The 24,173-nt window shown below is 50.2% G+C and overlaps 1 protein-coding gene across 1 annotated transcript in view; it reads right to left on the bottom strand.

Annotated features, from left to right (window-relative positions):
- Positions 1-4,319: 4,319 nt before the first annotated feature.
- The window catches only part of MYH14 (myosin heavy chain 14), a 115,620-nt gene continuing 95,766 nt past the window's right edge, over positions 4,320-24,173 (bottom strand). The window contains exons 28-42 of the mRNA XM_004381844.2: positions 23,441-23,585; positions 22,194-22,400; positions 21,171-21,275; positions 20,924-21,076; positions 18,873-19,121; positions 16,626-16,838; positions 15,362-15,574; positions 13,467-13,628; positions 11,140-11,268; positions 10,296-10,384; positions 10,087-10,210; positions 8,445-8,653; positions 7,116-7,224; positions 5,255-5,427; positions 4,320-4,473 (exon numbers count right to left, since the gene is read on the bottom strand). Coding sequence (XP_004381901.1) covers positions 4,320-4,473; positions 5,255-5,427; positions 7,116-7,224; positions 8,445-8,653; positions 10,087-10,210; positions 10,296-10,384; positions 11,140-11,268; positions 13,467-13,628; positions 15,362-15,574; positions 16,626-16,838; positions 18,873-19,121; positions 20,924-21,076; positions 21,171-21,275; positions 22,194-22,400; positions 23,441-23,585 — 2,434 coding nt within the window. The remainder of the gene's footprint in view (positions 4,474-5,254; positions 5,428-7,115; positions 7,225-8,444; positions 8,654-10,086; positions 10,211-10,295; positions 10,385-11,139; positions 11,269-13,466; positions 13,629-15,361; positions 15,575-16,625; positions 16,839-18,872; positions 19,122-20,923; positions 21,077-21,170; positions 21,276-22,193; positions 22,401-23,440; positions 23,586-24,173) is intronic.

Genomic DNA, 24,173 nt, shown 5'->3' with positions numbered 1-24,173 from the left:
GGGACTTAACCTCTGCACACAAGATACACCCCTGACCCCGACCCAGCACCTCTCGGACATCCCAGTCTTGACCCAATCCTTCAGTTCATTTTCAGCTTTTGGGATGCCCCAGATCTTTCCCCCAACTCTGACATTCCCAGACACCCCCAAATCCTTGGGCCTGCCGCCTCCACAGACACCGCCAAGCCCCTAACAGACTCATCCTCGTCAGGTTCCCCTGATGCTAGAATTCCCAAGATAGGCGCGACCTGTCTGCAATTCCAGGGAACCAGATTCTCAAGGGCACCCCCTTTCCTGAAGTGGTGCCCAAGTGGAACCCTATTCGTGGACACCAGTATGTCCCAGGGGGTCGTATTCGTATCCCTGCTAAGGTTTTAGGTAGTACAAGAGGAACATTTAAAAGTGCACGTACTTCGTACATAAGCCTGGAAGTCCAGACATTGCTGCTGGGCTAGGTCACCATTTATTTAGAAGTGTTTTCCGTTTGTAAAGCAGTCCACCAGTGGTCTTCGAGGATGTACCGGAATGTAAGGACACGTGTAGATCAGAAGCTTGGGAAACGATGACAGACCCCACCAGGCTGATACCGCAGCCTGCTCTTCCCCACCCTTCCCCTCACCGCCACCCTCGCGGGTGGAAGACTATTTCATCTCCCATCCAGGCTCAAGGATGCGCTACCTCCCTCAAGCCCAAAGACCACATAGGTCCCAGAATCCTTAGCGGCCCCCCTTTTGGAGCTGGGGGGCCACAGAATTAGCAGCCGCTCTCCCTCTGCTCCCCTGGCCTCAGGAAACCCCGCCCTAGAGGCTTGGGGGTGTCGCTGAGCACGATTCTTGATGCAACGATTCCTATGCAAGGGGCACTTTGAGCCCCCCCCCCATCCTTCCCTCGGACCCTAAGCCCTGGTGAATCAGGGGTGAAGGGTGGGGCAGGTTCTGGGACAGGGCAAAGGGCTAAGGGCACCAGGGTATAGGGGGTGGGGACTGATTCTATTGCCAAAGGGTTCAAGTTTTTCAAAATCCCCCAGATAACCCCAGACCCTCACAAAAGCCGAACGGGATGGGGAAAGGGGGTGTGCGTGAGGGTCTTTTCCAAAGGGTACTGACCTCTTCCCAAAGTCTCCCGGCTGATCGCCAACCCACCACACGTACTCAGCTTTCAGCTTTTTTAAAAAATGACCACCGTCATTATAAACCTGTCCAAAAGGTGATTCTAGCCCCCCCCCCCCTTTCCATTCTCCAAGTCAACAGTGTGGGATTCGGGGAGGGAGGGAGAGAGAACTAAAGGGACAGCGTCTATGTCCCGCTCCCCTTTTCCCCCTGGCTGCCAGGGTGCCCGCAACTAAACGCATGCGCTGCATGACGCGCCCCTACACGCATGTCGCTCCCCTCCTGCGCTCCGAGAACGCAAGGACAGGGGGCGGGGCGACTGGGGAGGAATGAATGCGGGGGGTCTTCCTGAGCTCAGCGACTCCCCCTTTCCAACACACACACAGCAATAAGTCTCTCAAATGTGGGCGAGGCGGGCCTGGCCTGTCGTTGTGGGAGGAGTGACTAGGGGGCGCTCTCAGGGATGGGGACGGGGGTCCGGAATCAGTGTGGGGAGGGGAGGTCTGCAAATCGTCCAACTCTGGTGCTAACGGCGGGTCTTCTCAGCCCACCCCCAGGGCAGGGAGGGAGGGGTTGTGCTGGGCCCTCCTCCAAGCCTTCCCCACGCCCACCCTGGGTGCATGAACCGCCCAATGCAGAAGCTACCGCATGTCACCCCCCCCCCAAAGAAAAAGTGTCATGCCCCTTACCCACCTGCCATCTCGCTCCCCACCAAAATAAAAGTTTCCTTTTCATTTAAAAGTGGCTGCCTGACTGGCTGTCTGCGGCGAAGGGCTCCAGACTGGGGCTGCACACTTGGCGGTGGACAGAGAGGTCGAGTCTTCAAGTGTGTGTTGGGGTCATATTTAAAGTGGCAAGGGTGTGGACCCTGGTGGTTCAGGCATTACCTTGATTGCTGCCCACGCCTTGTTATTTGGGAATAAGTGCCTGCCTCAGTTTCCCTGGTAGTAAAAATGTGGATAGCCCTACCTGGGATGTCAGGGGGCCTGAGAATTTGACTCCTCCAGGTGAGGGTGGCTAGTCCCCACGGGAGGGGTGGACCTGGGTCCCCAATGTAGGCTCAGTAGTTGAGGACCCTAGAGGGCTGGAGGTTTAACCCTGGCTCCACTCCTTCTTGTGTGCTGTCACATCAATTTTCAATCCACAGCAACCCCATGTGACAGAGTAGAATTGCCCCATAGGGTTTCCTAGGTCTGCAGCCCTGGTGCTAACCAAAATGTTGGCAGTTCAAATCCATCAGCTGCTCCCTGAAAACCCTATGGGGCAGTTCTACTCTGTCCTGTAGGGTCGCTATGAGTTGGAGTCGACTCGCCAGCAAAGGGTTTTTTTTTTTTCCCTCCAAATCTTTATGGAAGCTGATCACCAGGTCTTTCCCCAGCAGAGGTGCTGGGTGGGTCTGAACCTCCAACCCATTGATAAGCAGCTGAGCACTTAACCATTGTGCCACAAGGTTACTAGCTAAATAATTTTGAGCAAGTTACTTCACCTCTCTGTGCCTCAGTCTCCTCACCTGATTAAGTCTGTATTGCTAACTCTGAAGCCTAGGTTCAAACCCTGGCTCAGCTTCTTAGGACCTATGTGTCCTTAGGTCACTCAGCTTCTCTGGGCCTGTTTCCACCATTCTAAAATGGCTGGGTGGTGGTTGGTCTACCCATTTAGCAAATATTTAATGAAATGCCAACTACATGCCAGGCACTGTTCTAGACACTGTGCTGGCAAGCGATGGAATTTCAACCTCAAGGGGCCGTGATGAGACTGCTAAGCCCACATCGTGTGCTCAGCACAGTGCAGGGTACACAGGGACTTCTCAACAAATGGGCCCTATTGTTATGTTGCAAAGGTGCAGTGCTGCCTCAGCCACTCACTGACTGCGAGGCTTGGAGCCAGGGACCTGGCAGCTCTGAGCCTCAGTTTTCTCATCTGTAAAATGGAGGGAATTCCTTGGAGGCCGGGGTAAAGAGTAAAAGCGTTACTTCACAAGAGCCTGGTACACCACACACACCTGCAGAAGCCTATGCTCCCCCTACCAGAAGCTCCCCTTTGAGAACAATCACAGCCAGACCAAACGGGCCAGTTGGGGGTGGCGTTTATTTCTGCCAGAGCCTGGAGGATGGGAGGGCAAGGGAGACTCCACCAGCGACTCCGCACCTTGATCACACAGGAGCAACCCAAACCGGAAGGGCAGAGGGTGTGAAGGGTCGGGGAGCCCCTTCTCCCGCCTCTTTGCAAGGGTCAGAGGATGGTGAAGTTTGGGGCTCAGCTTCTGTCACCCAGAAGTTCAAGGATGGGAGAGTGGTTAAGTAGAGAGAGAGGAGAGAGAGATCAGGAGGGGGTGGAAGAGAGAGAGACACCCAGAAAGAAAGACCCAGAGACTGAGATAAAACAGAAAGAGCAACCCAGAGAGAAAGGGGTATAGAGACTCCAGGAAGGGGTGAGAAGGACAGAGAAAGAAATAGAGAGAGGTCATTGTTGTTAGGTTGATTCTGACTCATAGCAGAAATGACAAGTAGAACTGCCCCATAGGGTTTCCTAGGCTGCAATCTTATGGAAGCAGATCTCCAGGTCTTTCTCCCTTAGAGCCTCTAGCTGGGTTCGAACCACCAATCTTTCAGTTAGCAGCACTTAACCACTGCGCCATTAGACAGATGTTGTTTGCCATCGAGTCGATTCCGACTCATAGCTACCCTATAGGATAGAACTGCCCTATAGGTTTTTCTAGATTTATCTTTACGGAAGCAGATTGCCATGGAGTCGATAGTGGGTTCGAACCTATTACCTTTTGGTTAGCAGCTAAGAGCTTAACCATTGCGCCATCTGGGAGACAGACAGATATAGATGGATGTGGACGTTAGGGAAACGGGAGCGCATGGCGCTGGCTGAGGTGGGTAGGGGAGCTTGTGGTGCCCTCCCTAATATCCACCATGAACAACAGAAGAAAGCATAGGACCATCCTTGCCAATTACATCCAGATTTTCCCTGAAGCACAGAGTCCCAGTCCTTGCCTCCCCACCCTGCCCCACTCCTCTGGGTTTTGGGGGTTGGTTGACAAGGGTCTCAGGGGGTCTGGGGTGGGGAGCGATAAGTGCTGCAGTGCCAGAGAGTGGCACCAACTCCAAAGTGCAAGAAGCCAGAGGGCTGGGTTTGGGGACAGGCACCTATGGAGCCAGGAGGGAGGGAGGGACCCTGGCCTGTCCAGTTAGCATGGAGGGGTCAGTGGGGCGAGGCCTGCGTGGCCCCGTCAGGCTCTGGGTGCGGGGCCCCAGCCCCTGGCTCCGTCTCCTCAGCCTCTTCATCTGATGCCACACCCTCCTCCAAGCGGAAGACCTGTCTAACGGTGCGGGTGGTGAAGGTGAGGGGGCCGCGTCTGTGGGGAGGAAAGACCAGGAGACAGAGATTAAATGTGGGACACAAGGAGAGAGTGAGTGAGAGATAGTGAGATGTGGAGGAGAGGAGGGGTGAAAGAGTGAATGAAATGGGGAGGATAGAGCAGAGGGAGATGGGGTAGGGCAGACAGAGATGGGAAGATGGAGATGGAGGGACAGGGGGACAAAGAGAGACATGGAGGGAAAAAGAGATATAATGATAGAGGGACAGAGACGGGGGACAAAGAGAGAGAGAGAGAGATGGAGAGACAGAGGGACAGAGATGGGGACAGAGAGAGATGGAGGGACAAAGAGATATATAAGGATGTGGGGCAGTGAGATAGAGGGGCAGAGAAATGGGGACAGAGAAAGATGGAGGTACAAAGAGAGAGATGGGGACAGAGAAAAGAGATTTAAGGACAGAGATATATAAGGACAGGGGAACAGAGAGCAACAGAGAGATGGAGGGACAGAGAGATGAGGATAGAGACAGATGGCAAAACACAGAGATGGGAACAGAGAAATATGGAGGGACAGAGAGAGACTGGGAGGCAGAGAGATGAAGGGACAGAAAGAGAGATGGGGCAAAAAGGGAGAGAACGGGTGCAGAGAGATGAGACAGAGAGAGAAATGGGGTTGGGAAGAAAGAAATTACCTCAGCTCTGGCTCTCCTGCAACATACCCACTGCCCTTCCACCTCCATGGATGCTATTCCCCCCTTGCCACCCCTGCATTTATGGAGGATGCCACCAGCTTGTCAGGGTTCATGTAGGGCAGCCGTACCGGAGCCGGTTCCTCAGCGTGGTCACCTCTCGGTTCATGGACTCGGCCGACTCAGTGACATCCTCCAGCTCCCGCTGCAGCCTCCGGCGGCCTGCCTGAGCCCGGGAGGCCTCCTCCTCAGCCTCCTCCAGCTGTCGCTTCAGCTGCTTCACTCGGAGGTTCCCCTTCTCCAGCTTGGGTGGAGGGGAGAGGTTTGGTCAGGGAGCCCAGTTCATATCCTTGCCCTGTCCTTCCTTTGCCCTGACTCTGTCCCATCCTCTGCTGTCTGTTCAGACCTTAGTTATCAGAGTGATACAACTATATAAAGGATGATGTAACTTAATCAACCTGATCTATGTCTTTGGCTGTTCCTGGCCCCATGCCCTGTGTGGGACAATGGAGAAGGCAGGGTCTCTGACTCTCCCCAGCCTTTCCTGTCTCTAGTTCCAATCCAACTCCCACATGGAATCCGAGGGTCTCTCTATACCCAGAGTTGACCCTGCCCCTCCCCTACTCACAGCCCTCTCTTGGCTCCCAAGGACAAGGTCCCAGGCCCTGCAAGGTCTCACTCTTGACCATTTCTCTTCTCCCCATAAACCCACTGACCTGAACAAGTTCCCTAGGACCATCCTCAGACTGTACCATCTTTTTCTCTCTAGGGAAGGGGACACATGTGATGTGGCTCCTGCCAATCCTTCTGACTTCATTTCTTATTACTCAATACCCCACCCCATTTTCTTCAGTCATACTGCTCTGCTTTTTGCTTCAAACTCACCAAGCTTATTTCCACACCTTAGGGCCTTTTCACTTGCTGTTCCCTCTGCTTGGCTCTTTCTCACCCTTCAGGTCTCAGCTCAAATGTCATCTCAGAGAGGTCTTCCTGACCCCCCAATCTAAAGAGGGTTCCTCAGTCCTCTGCATCTCCTTCTCCCTTCACTCTTTTATTTTCTTCACAGTCCTTGTCACAATCTGTAAGTATCTTTTTTTTTTTTTTTAAAGGGTTTATTGTGTCTTTTCCTATGCTGAAAACATGAGCTCCATTAAGGCATTCTATCTCATTCACAGCTGTATCCTCAATGGTAGGACAGTCCTGGCATGCAGTGGGGTGCTCAATAACTGAAATGAATAGCATCTAAAACATAGCTGAGCTTTTAGGGACACAGGCGTTCTGCTTAGAATAAGACACACTTGGGATACTATCCAGGCTGTGTCATCTACCAACTCTGAGAAAATTATATTCCTTCTTAAAATTTTTGTTTCCTTACCTGTGAAATGGTGCTGGTAAGAGAAATGACCCGACAATGCATGCATATATTTTTTAAAAAGCAGTTACCACAATGCTTGGGACACAGTAACCGCTTAAGAGCACAGACTCTGGAGACAGAGTGCTGGAGTTTGAACCCTGGCTCCACCCCTTACTAGCTAAATAATTTTGAGAAGTTATTTCACCTCTCTGTGCCTCAGTTTCTTCACTGAATAAGAGGAAGAATAAAAGTACCTACCTTATAGGGTTGTGATAAGGATTAAATGTACTGCATGTTATGTCTTTAGCACAGTGGCTGGCATATAACAAGCACTAAATACATACCATGTTGCTGTTATTTTAGCCCTGGTCTAGGCTCTGGGTGGGGTTTAATGTCTTTCCTCACGTTGGCTGCCTCAGCGCCAAACCAGGGCCCTTTCTAGATTTCAGAAAGGGAAAGTCATTTCTCACCCGCTGGTAATGCTCCAAGCCCTATGATAATAATTGCACCTACTTCCAGTCCAGCATCTGTTTGTTGCTTCTTATGATGGGGAGCTCACTACCTCCAGAGATAGCCCGTGCTACTTCTTGGTCAGTGATCCTACTTCCCATGGTTCCCCAATGATGTTAGCTGCTTACCTGGTCCCGGAGCTGGTCAGCCACCCTCCGCTCCTCCTCCACCTGGAGCACCACCTCTTTGAGCCGCTTCTCAGCTCTGCGCACCAGTTTGCCTGAGAGGATGCGCTCCCTGAGGGATGAAAGGCCAGATCAGGAGAGATGCTCCCCTGGGGTTCTGTCCCCATGGCCTTGTCCTGTGGCTATCCTGCACATGGACTGGCCTCAGCCCTCTTTCCCATCCCCAATTGGCTCCCACAGTTTATTCAGGCCAGAACTGGCACACAGGCTCCCTTCTCCAGAGTGTCTGCATACTTAGCTTTATGCCTGATGGTTCCTAAAAATGTTTTCTGAGGATCAGACCCATGTTTTCACTAATTTTTGGATATGGATATGTGTGGGTGTGATGCTTGGAGTAAGTGATCATTTTGAGAGCAAGAGGGAAAGACCAAAGGAACTGCACAGACGATGACCTGGAGCCCTGCCATCTTTCAGCTGCCCAGCTCTGGACTTCTTATCATGTGAGCAAACAAAGTTCCTTTTTGTGATAGATAGATGGCAAAAAAAAGGCCCTCTATTCTCACCCCTTCCTATATCCCTGCTCTTTGCAATGTGACTTTGTAGCTGCTCCCATCATGAGGTGGAACCTATTTCTCTAGTCCTTTGAATCTAGGCTGGCCACATGACTTGCTTTGGTCAACAGAATGCAGCAGCAGTGACACTATACCAGTTCAGAGGTTAGGCCTCTAACACTGCCACACACTCTTGGAACTCTAACTCCACCATGTGAACGATCCTGGCTAGCCTGCTGGAGGATGAGCAGCCATGTGGAACACAGATAAGTTGGCCTAGTTGTTCCAGGCAAGGCCTTAGATATGTGAAAGCCCGGCTAAGATCAGCAAACCCATCTAGGTGACCTTAAACTGACCAAAGACACATAAGTGAGCCTCACCAAGCTCAGATCAGCAGAACCTACCAGCCGGCCCAGAGAATCACGGGCAATAATAAAGAGTTGCTGTTAAAGCCACTAAGTTTTAGGATGGTTTGTTATGCAGCCATAGTTAACTGATATATTTGTTGAAATCATATTCTTATTGGTGGTACAGTTACTTGCAGCCCAAAGGTAGTACACCTGTATAAAGGATGATGTGACTTAACCAACCCAACCCATGCCTTTGGCTGTTCCTGACCTCATCCCCCGTGTGGGACAATGGAGAAGGCAGGGTCTCTGCAGAACGGTGTGTAGTACCCTACATTTCTAAATGATAGAGGAAATCAGCAAATGTTAATATCATGATGTCTTCTGGATGTTTCGAAACTAGGTGATTGTAACACAGCTCCTCTCCCACCTACCTGTTCTCCTGCTCTAGCTGCTCCTCAGCCTGGGCCAGCTTAGACTCGAGGGCAGCAATGACCATCTTCTGGCGGGCCCGGGCCCCCGCATCCTCCTCACCCAGGCGTTCCCGTAGTTCCTGGATCTGCCGCTCCAGCTGCTGCCTCCCACTTTCTGCCTTGGCTGAGAAACTGCGCTCAGCTGACAACTCTGTGGTCAGCGACTCCACCTGTCACAGGTGGGAAAGGCAGGATGTATGGTGGAGTCCAGAGGGAAGGTGGTCATTAAATCCAGGTACCTCCCAGGATTAAATGAGTTGATGATTGTTAAATACAGAGGACAGAGACTAATACATACTAAATACTCAGCAACTGTTAACTTTTCTTTGTAGTGATGGGCTTATCTGCCAACATTACTGCCAGCCCTGGTTTTAAGCTTTCGGATACGTTTTTTTGCTATTTTAATAAATTAACAAGACTATTGCAAACTTGCTTAAAGGCTGTAAATTCTACCTCTGTGAATGGGTCTATTCCAAGGGTTATCACATTTTTGTTTGCACCAGGATCATCTGGGGAGCTTGTGACAAAAATGCAGATTCCACAGCCCCACCCTCCAGAGATTCTGATTCAGCAGGTCTGGAGTAGGGTCCTTGAATCGTGTTTTTAACAAGCATCTCAGGTGGTTCTGGTATGAGTGATATGTGGGTCATTTTGAGAAACTTCGGCTCCATAAACAGCAGCTACTACATTGAGAATGTGTAAACACACCCCTAATAATAGTTCCTGTTTGTTTATTCAGCCCGTACTCTGAGCAAGGCCCCATGCTGGGGACACGAAAATGAGTCAGACCCAGTCTGATTCATATTTTATTTCCTTTCATCCCCACAGGAACATATAGAAGGAATGATTAGCATATCCTTTTATTTTTTTAACTTTTTATTGTAAAACGGTGGCATGGAAAGTCAAACTAATCCAATGCATGGATTAATGAGTTATAAGAGGCAAACATGTTGTCACTCTCACCCAGGTCAAGAAACAGAACTTTGCCAGAAGTGGCAGGGGAAAAAAAGATTGAGGTCAAATCCCATACAAGGTTACTATAAGGAAAAAAGAAAATAAGGTGCAAAGTAACATCCCTGAGACAATGAAACGGAGTCCCTGGGTGGTGCAAACAGTTACGCGTTCGACTGCTAGCAAAAGGTTGGCGGTTCGAACCCATCTAGAGACGTCTTGGAAGAAGGGCCTGTTAATTTGCTCCCAAAAGGTCACTGCCTTGAAAACCCTATGCAGCAGTTCTACTCTGCACATGTGAGGTTGCCATGAGTCAGAATCGACTTGATGGCAACTAACAACAAAATGTGACAATATAGCCCCATGTCTGTATCCCCTAGGAAACTTCATATGGGGGGGAGGGGAGGCACATAATTCTCCATAGAGATCTCATATAATTCATCTCTGGATCCAGCCTTTGAGAAGTTTCAGAAAGACGAACGAATGCATTATGCCTTTTATTTTTTTTTCTTTTGTGAACTCCTATTCAACCTTCAAAACCCAACTCAAATATCTCCTTTTCTGTTTGCTGAATAAGAGGGCTAAGGGTTATGGTCCCAGCTGAGTAGGGACCTGGGCTCGTCGGGGCTTACGGTGGCCAGGCTGTGCTCACCTGCAGGAGTAGCTTTCGGTAGCGGTCATTGACAAGCTCTGCGTTGCTTTGCTCCTCCTCCAGCTCCTCTTCCATCTGCCCCAGGCGCCCCTCCAGCTGACGCTTCTCCTCCAGAATGGCTGCCCTAGGGAGAGAGGGAAGGGGTGGGGGTGAGAAGGCAGGACAGCCAGAGGAGAGTGCCCTGCCCCAAATTACCATGGGCCACTCACCTGCCAAGGTTGCCACTGGCCACCTCATCTGCCATCTCATCCCGTTCCTGCTGGGCCTGACGACGGGCACGGTCTGAGGCAGCAAGTTCCTGCAATAGCAGAGAGATGGGTGGTCCGTGGCGGGGCATGTTCAGGCACCATTCTCACTCTCTCCCTGCCCCTCACAACCCAATTCTCTTGGTCTTTTCCACTGCACACTTGCATGCTGTCCCTCATAACCTTGGACTTAACTTCCATCTACAGGCAGATGTCTCTGAAATCTGTCTCTGAGCCCCTGACCCATGTCTACCTTCCGCTGCCTGCCCCCTAGGTCGTCACCTCATCATATGTCCACTGAGCTTAGCATCTCCTCTAAACCTGCTCCTCCAACAGGTTTTCCTTCTCAGGGACAGTACCACTGTCACCCCAGTCACTGAGCCAGACCCCTAAGTGCCATCCTCTCCCCCTCCTGTCCCATTACAACCCACAATCCTATCCCTCCTGTCCCCCTGACCCTCACCTCAACTTCCTCCCCACCTCCAGTAATCCCCTTCAGTCCAATCCCCATGCATCCTCAGAGCTGACCCTGCCCCTCCCTTGCTCACAGACCTCCCATGGCTCCCCAGCCCTCTCAGGACAAAGTCCCACCCCTCTGACGGGCATTGGAGGAAGCATGTGGTTGGCTCCGCCCACCTCCCCATCCCTTGGCTGGCATTGGAGGCAGGGTGTGGTTAGCCCCGCCCACCTCCCTACCCTTCACACAGCATTGAATGCAGCGTGTGGTTGGCCCCGCCTCTTGGTTGGCACTGGAGGCAACTTGTGATTGGCCCCGCCCACTCACATGGCCCCACCCACCCTGCCTCACCTCCTGCAGTCGCAGCACCTCGGCCTCCAGCGCCTTCAGACGCTTCTCGCTTTCGCGGTTCTGGACAAAAATCTCCTCCCGGGAGGTGCGGGACTCCTCCACCTCCCGCCACAGCTCCTTCATCTGGACCTGGGTGGAATGGACGGGGGCAAGGGGAAAGGTTCAGTCTGGCCTGTCTTACAGGGAGCGCTCCCCACCTTCACACCAGCCCAGCGGGGGCTCCTCATTCCCCACGAACAAGCAGGGCATTCTCTGAGTCCTACAGACCTGGGTGCTATCCCCCAAGCCACTTGCTGTGTGACCCTGGGCAGGTCCTTACTGAGCCCTCTTCTAAGAGATATACATGTACCAGATCCCTTAATACTCGCAACTCCAGTTAGTAAGGACTTTGATCATCCACAGCTTACGGATGGAGAAACTGTCTAGCCACAGAGTCCACAGACTTAACCACTATGGGACTTCTTGTGGATGTTGTTGTTGTTATTTGCTTGATGTAAGTTTGAAGTGCAGGGGTTTTCTCTTAGTGGGAGAGGAATGGCAACTTTTACTGTTTGGGGGAATCTTTCTAAACCAGTGCTGCCCGATAGAAATATAACGTTAGCCACGTGTGTTGTTTTAAATTTTCTAGGGGCCACACTAAAAAGGAGCCCTGTTGGTACAAATGGTTAAGCACTCGGCTGCTAACCGAAAGGTTGGTGGTTTGAACTCACCCAGTGGCTCCATGGGGGAAAGGCCTAGCAATCTGCTTCCATAAAGATTACAGCCAAGAAAACCCTATGCAGCAGTTTACTTTGTCAAGTGGGGTTGCTATGAGTCGGAACAGACTTGATGGCACCTAACAACAATAATATTAAAATACTAGAACAAACAACAACAAAAAAAACAGGTGAAACTAATTTGAAATCTATATTGAGCCTAATATATCTAAAATATTTTTATTTCAATTTATAATCAACATGAAAATTATTAATGAGATACTCTACCTTCTTTTGTTTGTACTAAGGTTTTTGAAATCTAGTACGTATATTTTACTTATAAAAAGCAGTTGCCAAATCAACTATAGGAGGACAAATGGTAAAAAATTAATGCAAAAATGAGAAGCTAAGGGGGCAGGGAAACTAGAGTACTGGAAATGATACAACCAGAATGGAATGAATGAGAATAATGACACATTGTGAAAAATATAACCAATGTCAGTGAATAATTTGTGTAGAAATTGTTAAATGGGAACTAATTTGCTGTGTAAACTCTCACCTTAAACACAATAAAATATTAAAAAACAAAAAACAAACCAGTTGCTGTTGCGTCGACTCTGACTCATGGAAACCCCCTGTGTCAGAGTAGACCTGTGCTCCATAGGGTTTTCAATGGCTGGTTTTTCGGAAGTAGATCGCCAGGCCTTTCTTCCGAGTTGTCTCTGGGTGGATTCAAACTGCCAACCTTCTGGTTAGCAGTCAAGCGCTTAACTGTTAGCACCACCCAGGGACTCCATATTTCACTCACAGGCCATCTCAATATGGGTGAGCTAGAATTCAAATTTCAGACACTAAATAGCCACATGTGACTGGTGGCCACCATACTGGACAGCAAATACCTATACATTAAAAAAAAAAAAAAAAAGAACAACCGGGCATAACTTTCATAATCAGGAAAACAACAACAACTAAAGTATTTCCATTTCAAAACTAAAAGAAAATGAGGACAATGGACTTAAAAATTAAACATTTTAAATAAGGTAAATAAAACAGAATAAGAACCAAATGAGTATTTGCAGTATGGATGTTTATAAACGAAAACCAAACCCGTTGCTGTCGAGTTGAATCCAATTCATGGCGACACCACGTGTGTCAGAGTAGCGCTGTTTCCCTGAGTTTTCTTGGCTGTAATCTGTGAGGAGTGTCCCGAGGCAGTGCAAATCGTTAAAGGCTGGACTACTAACTGAAAGGTTGGTGGTTTGAACTCACCCAGAGGTGCCTCAGAAGTAAGGCCTGGCAATCTGCTTCAGAAAGGTCACAACCTTGAAAACCCTATGGAGGAGTTCTACTCTGCACACATGGGGTCGCCATGAGTCAGAACTGAGTCAACCGCAACTAACAACAATCTTTGAGGAAGCAGATTCTCAGGACTTTCTTAGGTTAGTAGTTGAGTGCGAACTGTTTGCACCACCCAGGGACCATGGATGTTTATAAAGGTGCTGACTAATTTGGATGCTGCTCATGGGGTTGAGGAGATGGGGTCTAAGCTGGTCTTAGGCCCTGAAGTAATGCTGGGGGCTCCAGCAATACCCTCCCCTCCCCAGCCTGGCCCAAGTCCCACCCCGTCCTCACCTGCATCTTGCGAAGCTGCTTCATGGCCTCCTCCTTGCCCTGCCCAGCAGCTGACATCTGAGCCTTCAACTCCTCCAGCTCTGCTTCCAGCTTCTTGCGGGTGGCCACAGCCAGTGCCCTCTGCTTCCGCTCCTCATCCCGCTCCACCTCAGCGTCTCTCAGCTAGGGCAGGAGGCCAGGAGGGGCCAGGTCATGGGGCATGATGCCCAGACTACCTCTACATGCTAGTGTCGTAGATGTCCACCCTGTAGGCCCTGCCCAGCTCCTGTCCCCTCCTCTCAGTCCCCATAGACCCAGCTCAAGCCTCCTCCTCTTCCCTTGCTCCAGCCTCCTCTCCAGCCCATTCTCACACAGCTCCAGAGGGGTCTTTCTGCACGCAGAGCTGACCTTGACCCTCCCATGGCTCTCCAGCATCCCCAGGACAAAGTCTAGGACACTTATCCATGGCTGTATCAGTAAGACCAGGGGAGATGAAAAACATCCAGGGACCCTGGCCATAGGTCACCTGTTTCTCTCTACTCTGCAGCCTCCCAGCTTCCAGTCTCACCCCCTTCAGTTTGTTGTCCACGTGGTCCCAGATGGATCTTTCTAACACTCCCAGCCCCTTCCATGTTCAGTACTCATCACCTAATAGAGGGCCCTGCCCCCTGAAGACCACAAAACATCCATTCCTTGTTGAGTAAACAATGAGTGAATACTAAGTAGAGGGAGAAAGTGATGGAACACAGGAGGGAGCAGGTGAGTGACTGAATAAATGAGAATAAGGATGTGGGTGAAGGGGAGTGGAGACGAGGTGGTCAATGAGTGAGTAAAGGAGTATAGGGGTCATCTGGGGGTGTGGAGGGGCTGGGTACATTGAGGAGTAGTTGGGTTGTAGAGAGGAAGTTGGATGGAAGGGGTATGGAGGGGCTGGCTACATAGGGCAGTAGTTGGCTTGGGGAGAGAAGCTGACTGGAAGGGGCTGGCTGGTAGATGGAGGAGTGGTTGATTCAGGGTTGAATACAGTGTGGGTTTAGGGAGAGGCTGTGTTGTGGGTAGATGGGTGATTGGAGTTGTTAGGGTGGTTGGGGTGGTTGAGGAGATGGTGGAGGTAGATGGGTGGTTGGGTAGATGGAGGAGCGGTTGCATGCAGGGTTGGGTGGTGGGTGGCTGGGTATAAGTGTGAGTTGGTAGAGGAGTTATGTAGTGGGTGGTTGAGTGGAGGAGGTGGTTGAGTAGATGGGGGAGGTAGATAGCTGAGTAGTTGGGTAGATGGAGGAGTGGTTGGATACAAGGTTTGAGGCAGTGCGGATTGAGGGAGAGGCTGTGTAGTGGGTGGCTGGGTAGATGAGATTGTTGAGTAGATGGGGAAGTAGTTGGACAGATGGAGGAGTGGTTGGATCCAGGGTTGGTTGTATGGGTATAAACATCAGTTGGTATAGAGGCTGTGTATGGGTGGCTGGATGAGGTGGTTAAGGAGACAGGGTAGGTAGATGAGTAAGTGAGTAATTGGGGGGATGGAGGAGTGAGTGGTTAGATGCAGAGTTAGCTGGCAGATGGATGGGTATAAGTGAGTTGGAAATAAACTCTAAAGGTGGTGGGAAGGTAGTTGGGTAGATGAAGGAGGTAGATGGGTGGATGAGTGGTTTGGTGGATGGATGATGTATGATTGGGTAGGTCAACAGGTGGATGACTGGGTGGGGGAGAAGATATGTGTGTGGGTGCGTGGAAGGTTAATGGGTGGGAGAACAGGAAGTTGGTTTTGTGGGAGGAGGATGGCTGGCTAGCAGGAGGGTCTTTCGTAGAAACACCAAGTAGCAGGTGGGTGGATGAGACCTCAGGCCTCTCTTGTGGCTGTCTGCATCAGGCCACACCTCAGCTGGATCGGGACTCTGTCGCATCCCGCTTGCCTGTACCTGCTTGGCCAACTGCCGGCGCCTCTCTTCACCAGCCTCATCACGGCCCTGCAGGTCCCGCTCATGCTGTGCCTTGAGAGCCTGCACCGTCACCTCCAGGCGCAGCTTGGCTTCCTCAGCTGCTGTCAGCTCATCCTCCAGCTCTGTCACCTGGGTTCGCAGGTCGCTGGCTGCCTGTTCTGCCACCCGGCGGGCTCGTTCCAGCTCATGTACCTGGTGGAGAGGGAAACTGAGCACTGGGCACCTGGGTCACTGAGGGAGGAGGCAGGCTAGGGTCCTCCATTGATGGAGGATCGGGGAGACATCAAGTAGATGTGCCCATCTAGTTTGTTTGTTCATTCATTCGTTTATTCATTAATTCATTCGTCATCTACTAAGCACCTATTTACTATGTGTCTTATTTTGAATCATCCTAAAACATTTTGTTAATAATATTTAATAACTATTAATAATTAATAATCTTCAATTAATAATCTTCAGATAATTCTATTATCTGAAGCTGTTGAGAGTCCAATTCAAGTGTCTGTTAGGTCAGGTGACTCTCACTCACGGTGGATTAGTGCCTCATGGGTTTTGTAATTTTCGATTGTGAGCTCACTTCACTGGGGCTTCATCTTCAGGAATCCTGTGTGAAATGGGTTGAAGGCGTGTAGCTCCAGAGCTGATCATTGTTGGTTTATGCCAGACTCCACAGGACACTACCAATTCACAACTATTTACTTCTACTTTTTTCTCATCTTGGGGGTTCCCAGACCTTTCCTACAGGTGTAAATTCAAACCCCAAACACTCTGTGTGCATGAACATATGTGTCTGATGGAAAATTTTCTTCATGTTCTGTGTACATGTACATGAACATGTATGTTTGGTGGGCAGTTCTCATGTTCTGTGTTTGTATGAACATATGTGTTTGATGGAAGATTCTCCTCATACTCCGTGCATGTGTACATCAACTCCTGTGTTTGGTGAGCAGCTCTCCTCGTGGTCCGTGTTTGTGTGTGAACACATGACTTTGATGGATGGTACTCTTCACGCTCTGTGTGTGAGAGCACACACGTATGTATGTGTCTCTCAACATCCTGTGTGTGCATACAGGTGACCACATGTTCTTGTTGTTGTTTTGATTCCAACTCATGGCGACCCCAATGTGCGCAGAGTAGAACTGCTCCATGGGCTTTTTAAGACTGTGACCTTTGAGGTGCCAATGGGTGGATTCACACCACCAACCTTTGAGCTAGTAATTGAGCCCTTAACTGTCCCACTCACGCTCTTGCCGACGTCATCCTTGCTGCTCAGCAGTGCCTCCATCTCGGCCCGAAGTGCCCGGTTCTGCCGTTCTAGCTCCTCGCGTGCGTCCTTTTCCTCCTCCAGGGCCCGCGTCAGTGCCAGAGCCCGAGCCTCGCGCTCCCGGCCCTCTGCCTCGGCCCGTTCACGTTCCTCCACCACCCGCAGTACAGCTGCCTTCTCCTCTGCCAGGAGCTTCCGAGTTGAGGGAGATGGGGTGGAGGGAAACAGATTAGCTGAGAGGAGTGTACAAGGGGATGGGGAAGAGGGAGCAGCCAGAGACAGAGAGAGACAAAGAGACAGACAGAGGCAGAGACACAAGAGGAAGGTAGAGGGATTAAAGTTGCAACCCTGTCCCAAACCAGCTCAATTCCTGAGTGGATCAAACTGATGAGCCTCTCACTCTGTTGCTGTTGTTGTTAGGTGCCACTGAGTCTATGCCGACTCATGGCGACCCCATATAACAGAGTACAACTGCTCCATAGGGTTTTCTTGGCCGCAATGTTTACAGAAGCAGATCGTCAGGTCTTTCTCCGGTGGAGCCACTGGATGGTTTGAACCATCAACCTTTTGGCTGGCAGTTGAGCATTTAACTGTTCTGCCACCAGGGCTCCTTATACATCTCACTCTGGAATCTAATAGAAGAAAGGGTGTTTCCTCCTCTTGGGGTGGTAGTGGTGTTAGAAAAAAATTATATATATTTAATATACTTTAGCCTTTACTCTTTTTTTTAGACACAGTGACTGGCAACCAATAAAAATTACAAGACATGAAAAAGCAAGAGAACAGGACTCACAGTTATGAGAAAAATCAGTCAATAGAAACAAACCTATAGATGACCTAGATATTGGAATTATCACACAAGGACTTTAACTATGATAGATAAGCTTCAGGACAAGATGGGTATGAGTGAAGAGACAGGGTTATTTCAGAAGAGATCTGAAAACTGTAAATATTATCCCCATTTTTTAGATGGGTAAACTAAGACTGAGATGGGAAAAGTAACTTGCCTGAGGTACACAGTGAGTCAGCAGAAGTGAGATGTGTTATTTCATTTAATCCTATAAGTACTCTCAGGGGTACTCAGAGGGTGTCCTTATATTTTATCATCCAAACCAGGACACTTTTTAAAAATATTGTTGTTGAAAATGTACACAGTAAAACATACACCAATTCAACAATTTCTACATGTATAATTCTATGACACTGATTACATTCTTCTAGTTGTGCAACCATTCTCACCCTCTTTTTCTGAATTATTCCTCCTCCACTGGACAGTCGTAACTCGAAAGGTCAGATAGGAAGCTCAGGGGGTAGTGAATTTCTGTCAGTTTGATCCCATATAGACAGTTCTTTAAAATAGTACAATGCTCAAAGCAGACATTCTTTACTAATTAAGCTAAACTGTTGTTTGGTTTAAAGAAGACTTCAGGGGATATTTTTGGTTTAAGGTTTAAAGATTATCTCAGGGCAAATGTTTCAGGGGTTCATCTGGCCTCCATAGTTCCAAACAGTCTGGATTCCATGAAAATTTTACATTCTGTTCTGCATTTCCCACCCCCAACCCCTTGCTTTGATTAAGATTCTTCTAGAGAATCTTTTTTTTTTTAAATTTCATTTATTTTGTTGTTGAGAATATATACAGCAAAACATATACCAATTCAACAGTTTCTACCTGTAACACTTAGTGATATTGATTACATTCTGAGTTGTGCAACCACTCTCACCTTCTTTTTCTGAGTTGTTCCTCCCCCATTAACATAAAATCACTGCCCCCTAAGGGTCCTATCTACTTTTTCAAGTTGCTGTTGTCAATTTCATCCCATAAAGATAGTTCTCAAAAGAGCATAATGCGCAAGGCAGACACTCTTTACAAGTTAAGCTAAACTGTTGTTTGGTTTAAAGAAGACTCCAGGAGACACTTTTGGTTTAAGGTTTAAAGATTATCTCAGGGCAATAGTTTCAGGGGTTCATCCATCTTCTAGAGAATCTTTGATCATAACGTTCAGTCATCAGGGCAGGACATTTTTGACAGTAAAAGGGAACACTACTAATAATTATGCTGGAACAACAGGCATAAATCAGGCTGGATGGGTATCTTATTATTATCCCACTTTACAGAGGATTAGAGGGAAGAAGCATCTTGCATATTACCAATTCCTCACAATGACCACGGGAAGCATAAATCAGCATCCTGATTTCTCAGCTGGGTAAACCAAGGTGACTCACCTGGTCGAATTTGCGCTGCTTCTTCTCCAGTGTGCTCACGAGCTGCCGTTGTTGCTCTAGATCCATGGTGGCATCATCCAGTTCCTGTTGCAGCCGGCGGCGGCCCTGCTCCAGCCGTTCCACTGCCTCTGTCTTTTCTGCCAGGCGCTGGGTCAGAGCCTCAGCCTCACGGGCTGCCCGTCGCCGTGCCTCCTCCCCTGCCTCCAGTGCCCCTGCTTCCTCCTCCTGGCGCCGCCGCCACTCTGAGAGCTGGGAGGAGGGGGGAAAGTGTCAGCAGCAGTCATGGTCATGACCAAGGTGTGGACTGGTGATGTCCTCATTTCCAAGATGAGGAGACTGAGGCCCAAAGAGAGAAAGGAATCATTCTACTGGGCTTCTTGCCTCAAAGTGGGGGTTGAGGCTGTGAGTACTGTGAGTCTTGGTTCCTCCAGGGGTTTAGAGTTACTTCTGCCAGGAACCAGAGATGAATCCAACCTAGACCCTACCCTGGGGAATCCTCAGTCTGATGGAGGAGACTGAGAGTCACAGCCAGGATGATAAGAGGCTACGGTAGAGGAAGTAGGAGAGCCACGGAAGTCCAAAATAGGGGTAGGATTCTGTTTAGAACATTTAGGAGAGGTTTCTGGAGGAGGGGACATTTGAGATGGGTCTTGAGGTATGTGTAGGAGTTCACCCGTTGGAGAGGGGTATTTTCAGGCAAGCATTCATCACTCATTCATTCAACAGGCATTCTTTTCAAGGCTTACTGTATATGCCAGGCTTTTTGTTCGGTGATGCTGGGAATACAGATCTAACTCTGACAGGGTCCCACTTTTAAAGAGCTCTTAGTTTGGTGGGAAGACTCTTGACCACAAAAAGTCCTAGCCCAGGGTGACTGGAATGGGACAGAAAGAGAAAGAAGGGTTGTGGAAGCTCAGAGGGGGCAATGCACCCTGCCTGTAGGCTTCCCACTGCAGGGGGGCTGATGTTCAATCTGTTTAAGAATGAAAAAGGGTTTTCTAGATGAAGTGGAGGAGAGATGAAAGATGAATACAGCTGAACACGAAGGAAGAACCGGAGAACGGAGGGCCTCGAATGCCTGGCTGAGGGGCATAGGTTGTGTCTGGGGAGGGTTGCTGGGGGTCCCCAAGAGAACTATGAGCAAGGGAGGGGCAGGGCCAGCTCTGGGTGTCAAAAGACCCTTTTGAGTCTGGAGGGGGAGAAATTGGAGGCTGGGAGGATTGAGAAGAGGCTTCGATGAGCCAGGGCAGGGGTTATGGGGACAGAGAGGAGGGGACGGGGCAGTGCCAGGGGCAGGAGGGCTGTGGGAAGTGAGAGAGAGGGAAGGGGTAATAACAGCACCCAGGGTTTGACCTGATGACTTGGTGGACAATGAGGCTGTTATAGATTGAATTGTGTCCCCCAAAAAGTTATGCTGAAGTCCTGACTCCCATATCTGTGGATGTGACCCTGTTTGGAAATAGTGTTTTTTTTTTTTTTTTTTTTAAAGTTATGTGAATGAGGTCATACTAGAGTAGGGTGGGTCCTAAACCTAATCCCTTCTGAGTGATGTCTTAGAAAATGGGCAGAATAGACACAGACACACAGGGGGAAGAAAGATGACAGAGACAAATGCATCTACAAGCCCAGGAACACCAAGCATTTCCAGCAGCCACTAGAAGCTGAAAGAGGCAAAGAAGGACCTCCTGCTAGAACACTATGAATTTGCACGTCTAGTCTCCTTAAAACCAAAACCAAACCCGCTGCCATTGAGTTGACCCACATGTTACAGAGACAAACTAAGCTCCATAGGGTTTTCCTGCTGTAATCTTTATGGAAGCAGATTGCCAGGCCTTTCTTTCACGGCACCACTGGCTGGGTTCAAACTGCCAACCTTTCGGTTAGTAGTTGAGCCTCCTTAACGGTGAGGAAATAAATTCCTGTTCTTTAAAACCACCCACTTGTCATTTTTGTTATGGCAGCACTAGCAAACTAAGATACTGTGCCTGAGCTGGGAAGAACAGGGTGGGGGACAGTGTCTCCCCTACAGGTCTCCTGCTGGGGCTGCTCACCTGGGCCTGGGCCGCCTGCAGCTCCCGCCCCACCCGCTCTCTGGCAGCCGCCTCCTCCTCCAGCTGCTCCCGCAGGCCGGCAGCCTCAGACTCCAGGGCTCGTGCCCGGGACCCCAAGGCCAGCTTCACCCTGGTTTCCTCCTGCAGCAGTTCCTGTAGACAGAGGGAAAGCGGATGGCAGCTAGGTCAGGAAAAGGGTGGGGGCTGGTGTGGGGGGTGGGGGATGAAAGGGCAGGCCTGGGGTCACCTGGGCATCGTGCAGCTGGGCCTCAGTGCTGCTCAGCTCCTTGCTCAGCCTGATGGCTCTGGACTCAGCCTCACTCAGCGCCCCAGATACGTTGTCCAGCTCAGCCTGCGGGCAGGGGCATTGGGGTGAAGCCCTCCACTGGGCTTCAACCCAGCCAACTCATCCCTTCCCTCCATCTCAAATCCCACCACACACTGCCGGTAGGAATGCACGCTGGAGCAACCTCTGTGGAAAACCACTGGCAGCCCCTCAAAAGGTTAAACGTTGTTATTAGCTGGCGTGGAGCCGGCCCCCGCCTCACGGTGATCCTGTGCACAACGGAAAGAAACGCTGCCAGGCCCTGAACCATCCCTGTGATCATCGCCGTTCAGACCGTTGTGATCCATGGGTTTTCACTGGCTGATTTTTTGGAAGCTGATCATGAGACCTTTCTTCCTAGTCTGTCTTAGTCTGGAAGCGCCTCTGAAACTTGTTCAACATCATGGTAACATGTAAGCCTCCACTGGCAGACAGGTGGTGGCTGTGCATGAGGTGCACTGGCCAGGAATCAAACCCGGGTCTCCCGCAGGTAAGGTGAGAATTCTGCCACTGAAACCCTAATGCCTTAGGTTAAACACAGAGTTATCCTGTTGTTACTGTTAAGTGCCGTCAAGTCGATTTTTGACTCACAGTGACCCCATGTAACATAGTAGAACAGCCCTTTAGGGTTTCCTAGGCTGCAGTCTTTACGGGAGAAGATTGCTAGGTCTTTTCTCCCCCAGAGCTGCCAGGTGGGTGCAAATCGCCAGCCTTTCAGTTAGCAGCCGAGCACTTAACCATTACTCCACCAGGGCTCCTCAGAGTTACCCTATGACCCAGCAATTCCGCTCCTAGGTATATACCCACAAGAAGTGAAAACTTATGAAAACATAAGTCTACATAAGAATTTGATCACAAATGTTCACAGTAGCATTATTCCTAATAGCCAAAAAGTGGTCACACAACAGAGACCACCCTGCAACCAGTCCTGGCCTCTCCACTCACCTGGGCTCGCTGCAGCTTCTCAGCAGCCTCCACCCGTGCCCGCTCCCCATCACCGGCCCGGCCCTGCGCCTCCTGCAGCTGTGACTCCAGGCGGCGCCTCCGCTGCTCACTCTCCTGCCTCATGGTCTGCAAGCTGCTCAGCTCTGCCCGTAGCTCGGACACCTCGGCCTCCAGGGCTGTCCGGGCCTTCTCCCACACACTCTTGCCCTGGTGGGGGAGGGAGATGAACGAAAGTTTTTAAGTGTCCCCTCCCCTATCCACCAGGCCAGGGACCCCAGGGAGCAGCGGGGGCCTCTTTTGGGCTTACAGAATGCCTTGTCTACCTCCACTGGGCACACATCACACAGCACCAGGAGTGTTTATGTCCTTGTCTATCTCCCCCACCAGGCCAAGAACCCCTTGTGGGTAGTCATTTCTGGGTCCTGAGATCACACTCCATTCTCCCCTTCCCACATGCTCTCTGTTCCAGCCGCACTGGCCTTCTCACTGTTCCTTAAACACCCAGGAACCCTCTCACCTCAGGGCCTTTGCACTGGCTGTCCCCTGTGCCTGGAACTCCTCAATGTTCCTTAAATACTCAGTCACCTGCCCACCTCAGGGCCTTTGCACTGGCTGTCCCCTGTGCCTGGAACTCCTCAAAGTTCCTTAAATACTCAGTCACCTGCCCACCTCAGGGCCTTTGCACTGGCTGTCCCCTGTGCCTGGAACTCCTCAATGTTCCTTAAATACTCAGTCACCTGCCCACCTCAGGGCCTTTGCACTGGCTGTTCCCTCTGACTGGCACACACTTCCCCCTGATGCCCACATGGCTCTCCCTCCCCTCCCCTCAGTTCTTTACTCAGATGCCACCTCTTCCAGACTTCTTCTGTTGGCACTCTACTTAAAATCACAACCCACACCCCCTTAGCACTCTGACCCACCTTCCCCTGTTCATTGTTTTCCAATAGAGCTTATCACCCCAACATTCTAGTACGCATGGATTTATCCTGTTTACTCTCTGATTTGTCCACTAGAGCATGAGCATCACAAGGACAGGGAGTTTTGATTGTTCAGTTCACTGCCTGGCCCCAGCACTGTGCCTGGAACGTAATATGCACTCAGTTAATGCTTGCTGAGGGAAAGATGAAATGACACGAATGTGTGAGGAAAGAACCTGAGAGAGATGGGCTGGCTTAGGACTCAACAGAGCTACCTCCTTTAACTAGTGTCCTATGGACCCCCTCCCTACAGACCCTGCCCTCACTCACCCTCCGGGCCTGCTCCAGCTGCTCCGCCAGCTCCCCCAGCGCCTGGCCATGGCGCTGCCTCAGCTCCTGAATGGCCACTTCGTGAGTTCTCGTCTCCTCCTCCAGAGCCTTCTTTAACTCCGTCACTTCCTGTTCCCTTTTGGACCTTTTATTTGGGGGAGGAAGAGAACAAAATGTCAAAATTGCGGTAAGGTAGAGATTTTGGGGGAGCTCCTGGTGGATGTTTTTGCCTCCTTTTCCTGGTTCACTCCAAGGATGGGGATTCATTTCATACTCCGCAAGGGATCTGAGCAGTGATGTTGTGGGAGGAGTGTTGCTTTAAAGGTGAACTCCTATGGATCTTTCAAAACCCTACTCAAACAGCCCATTTCAGGGAAGTCTTCCTGGACCCTCCTCCCATAGACTTGATTTAGGGTTCTCTCTGTTCATCCCCAATGCTCTGTTATACCATCAAAGCAAACTTTGTTCTGGATTGAGTCTGTGCCTGAGGCTGCCTCCCTACCGACTGGGAGCTCCTGAGAGCCACGCCTGAGTCTGCCTCATCTCTGCCCCCATTATGGCCAAAGCCAGGCTGAGAGCAGAGGAGCCCTGGTGGGGCCGTGGTTAAACACTTGGATGTTAACCAAAAGGTTGGCAGTTCAAAGCCACCAGCTGCTCCATGGGAGAAAGATGTGGTAGTCTGTTTCCATAAAGATTTACAGCTTTGGAAATTCTATGGGGCAGTTCGACTCTG

This window comes from Trichechus manatus, unplaced genomic scaffold (assembly GCF_000243295.1).
Source record: "Trichechus manatus latirostris isolate Lorelei unplaced genomic scaffold, TriManLat1.0 scaffold00087, whole genome shotgun sequence".
In the NCBI taxonomy this organism is placed as follows: Eukaryota; Metazoa; Chordata; class Mammalia; order Sirenia; family Trichechidae; genus Trichechus; species Trichechus manatus.
This window is presented reverse-complemented; position numbering and strand designations above follow the sequence as displayed.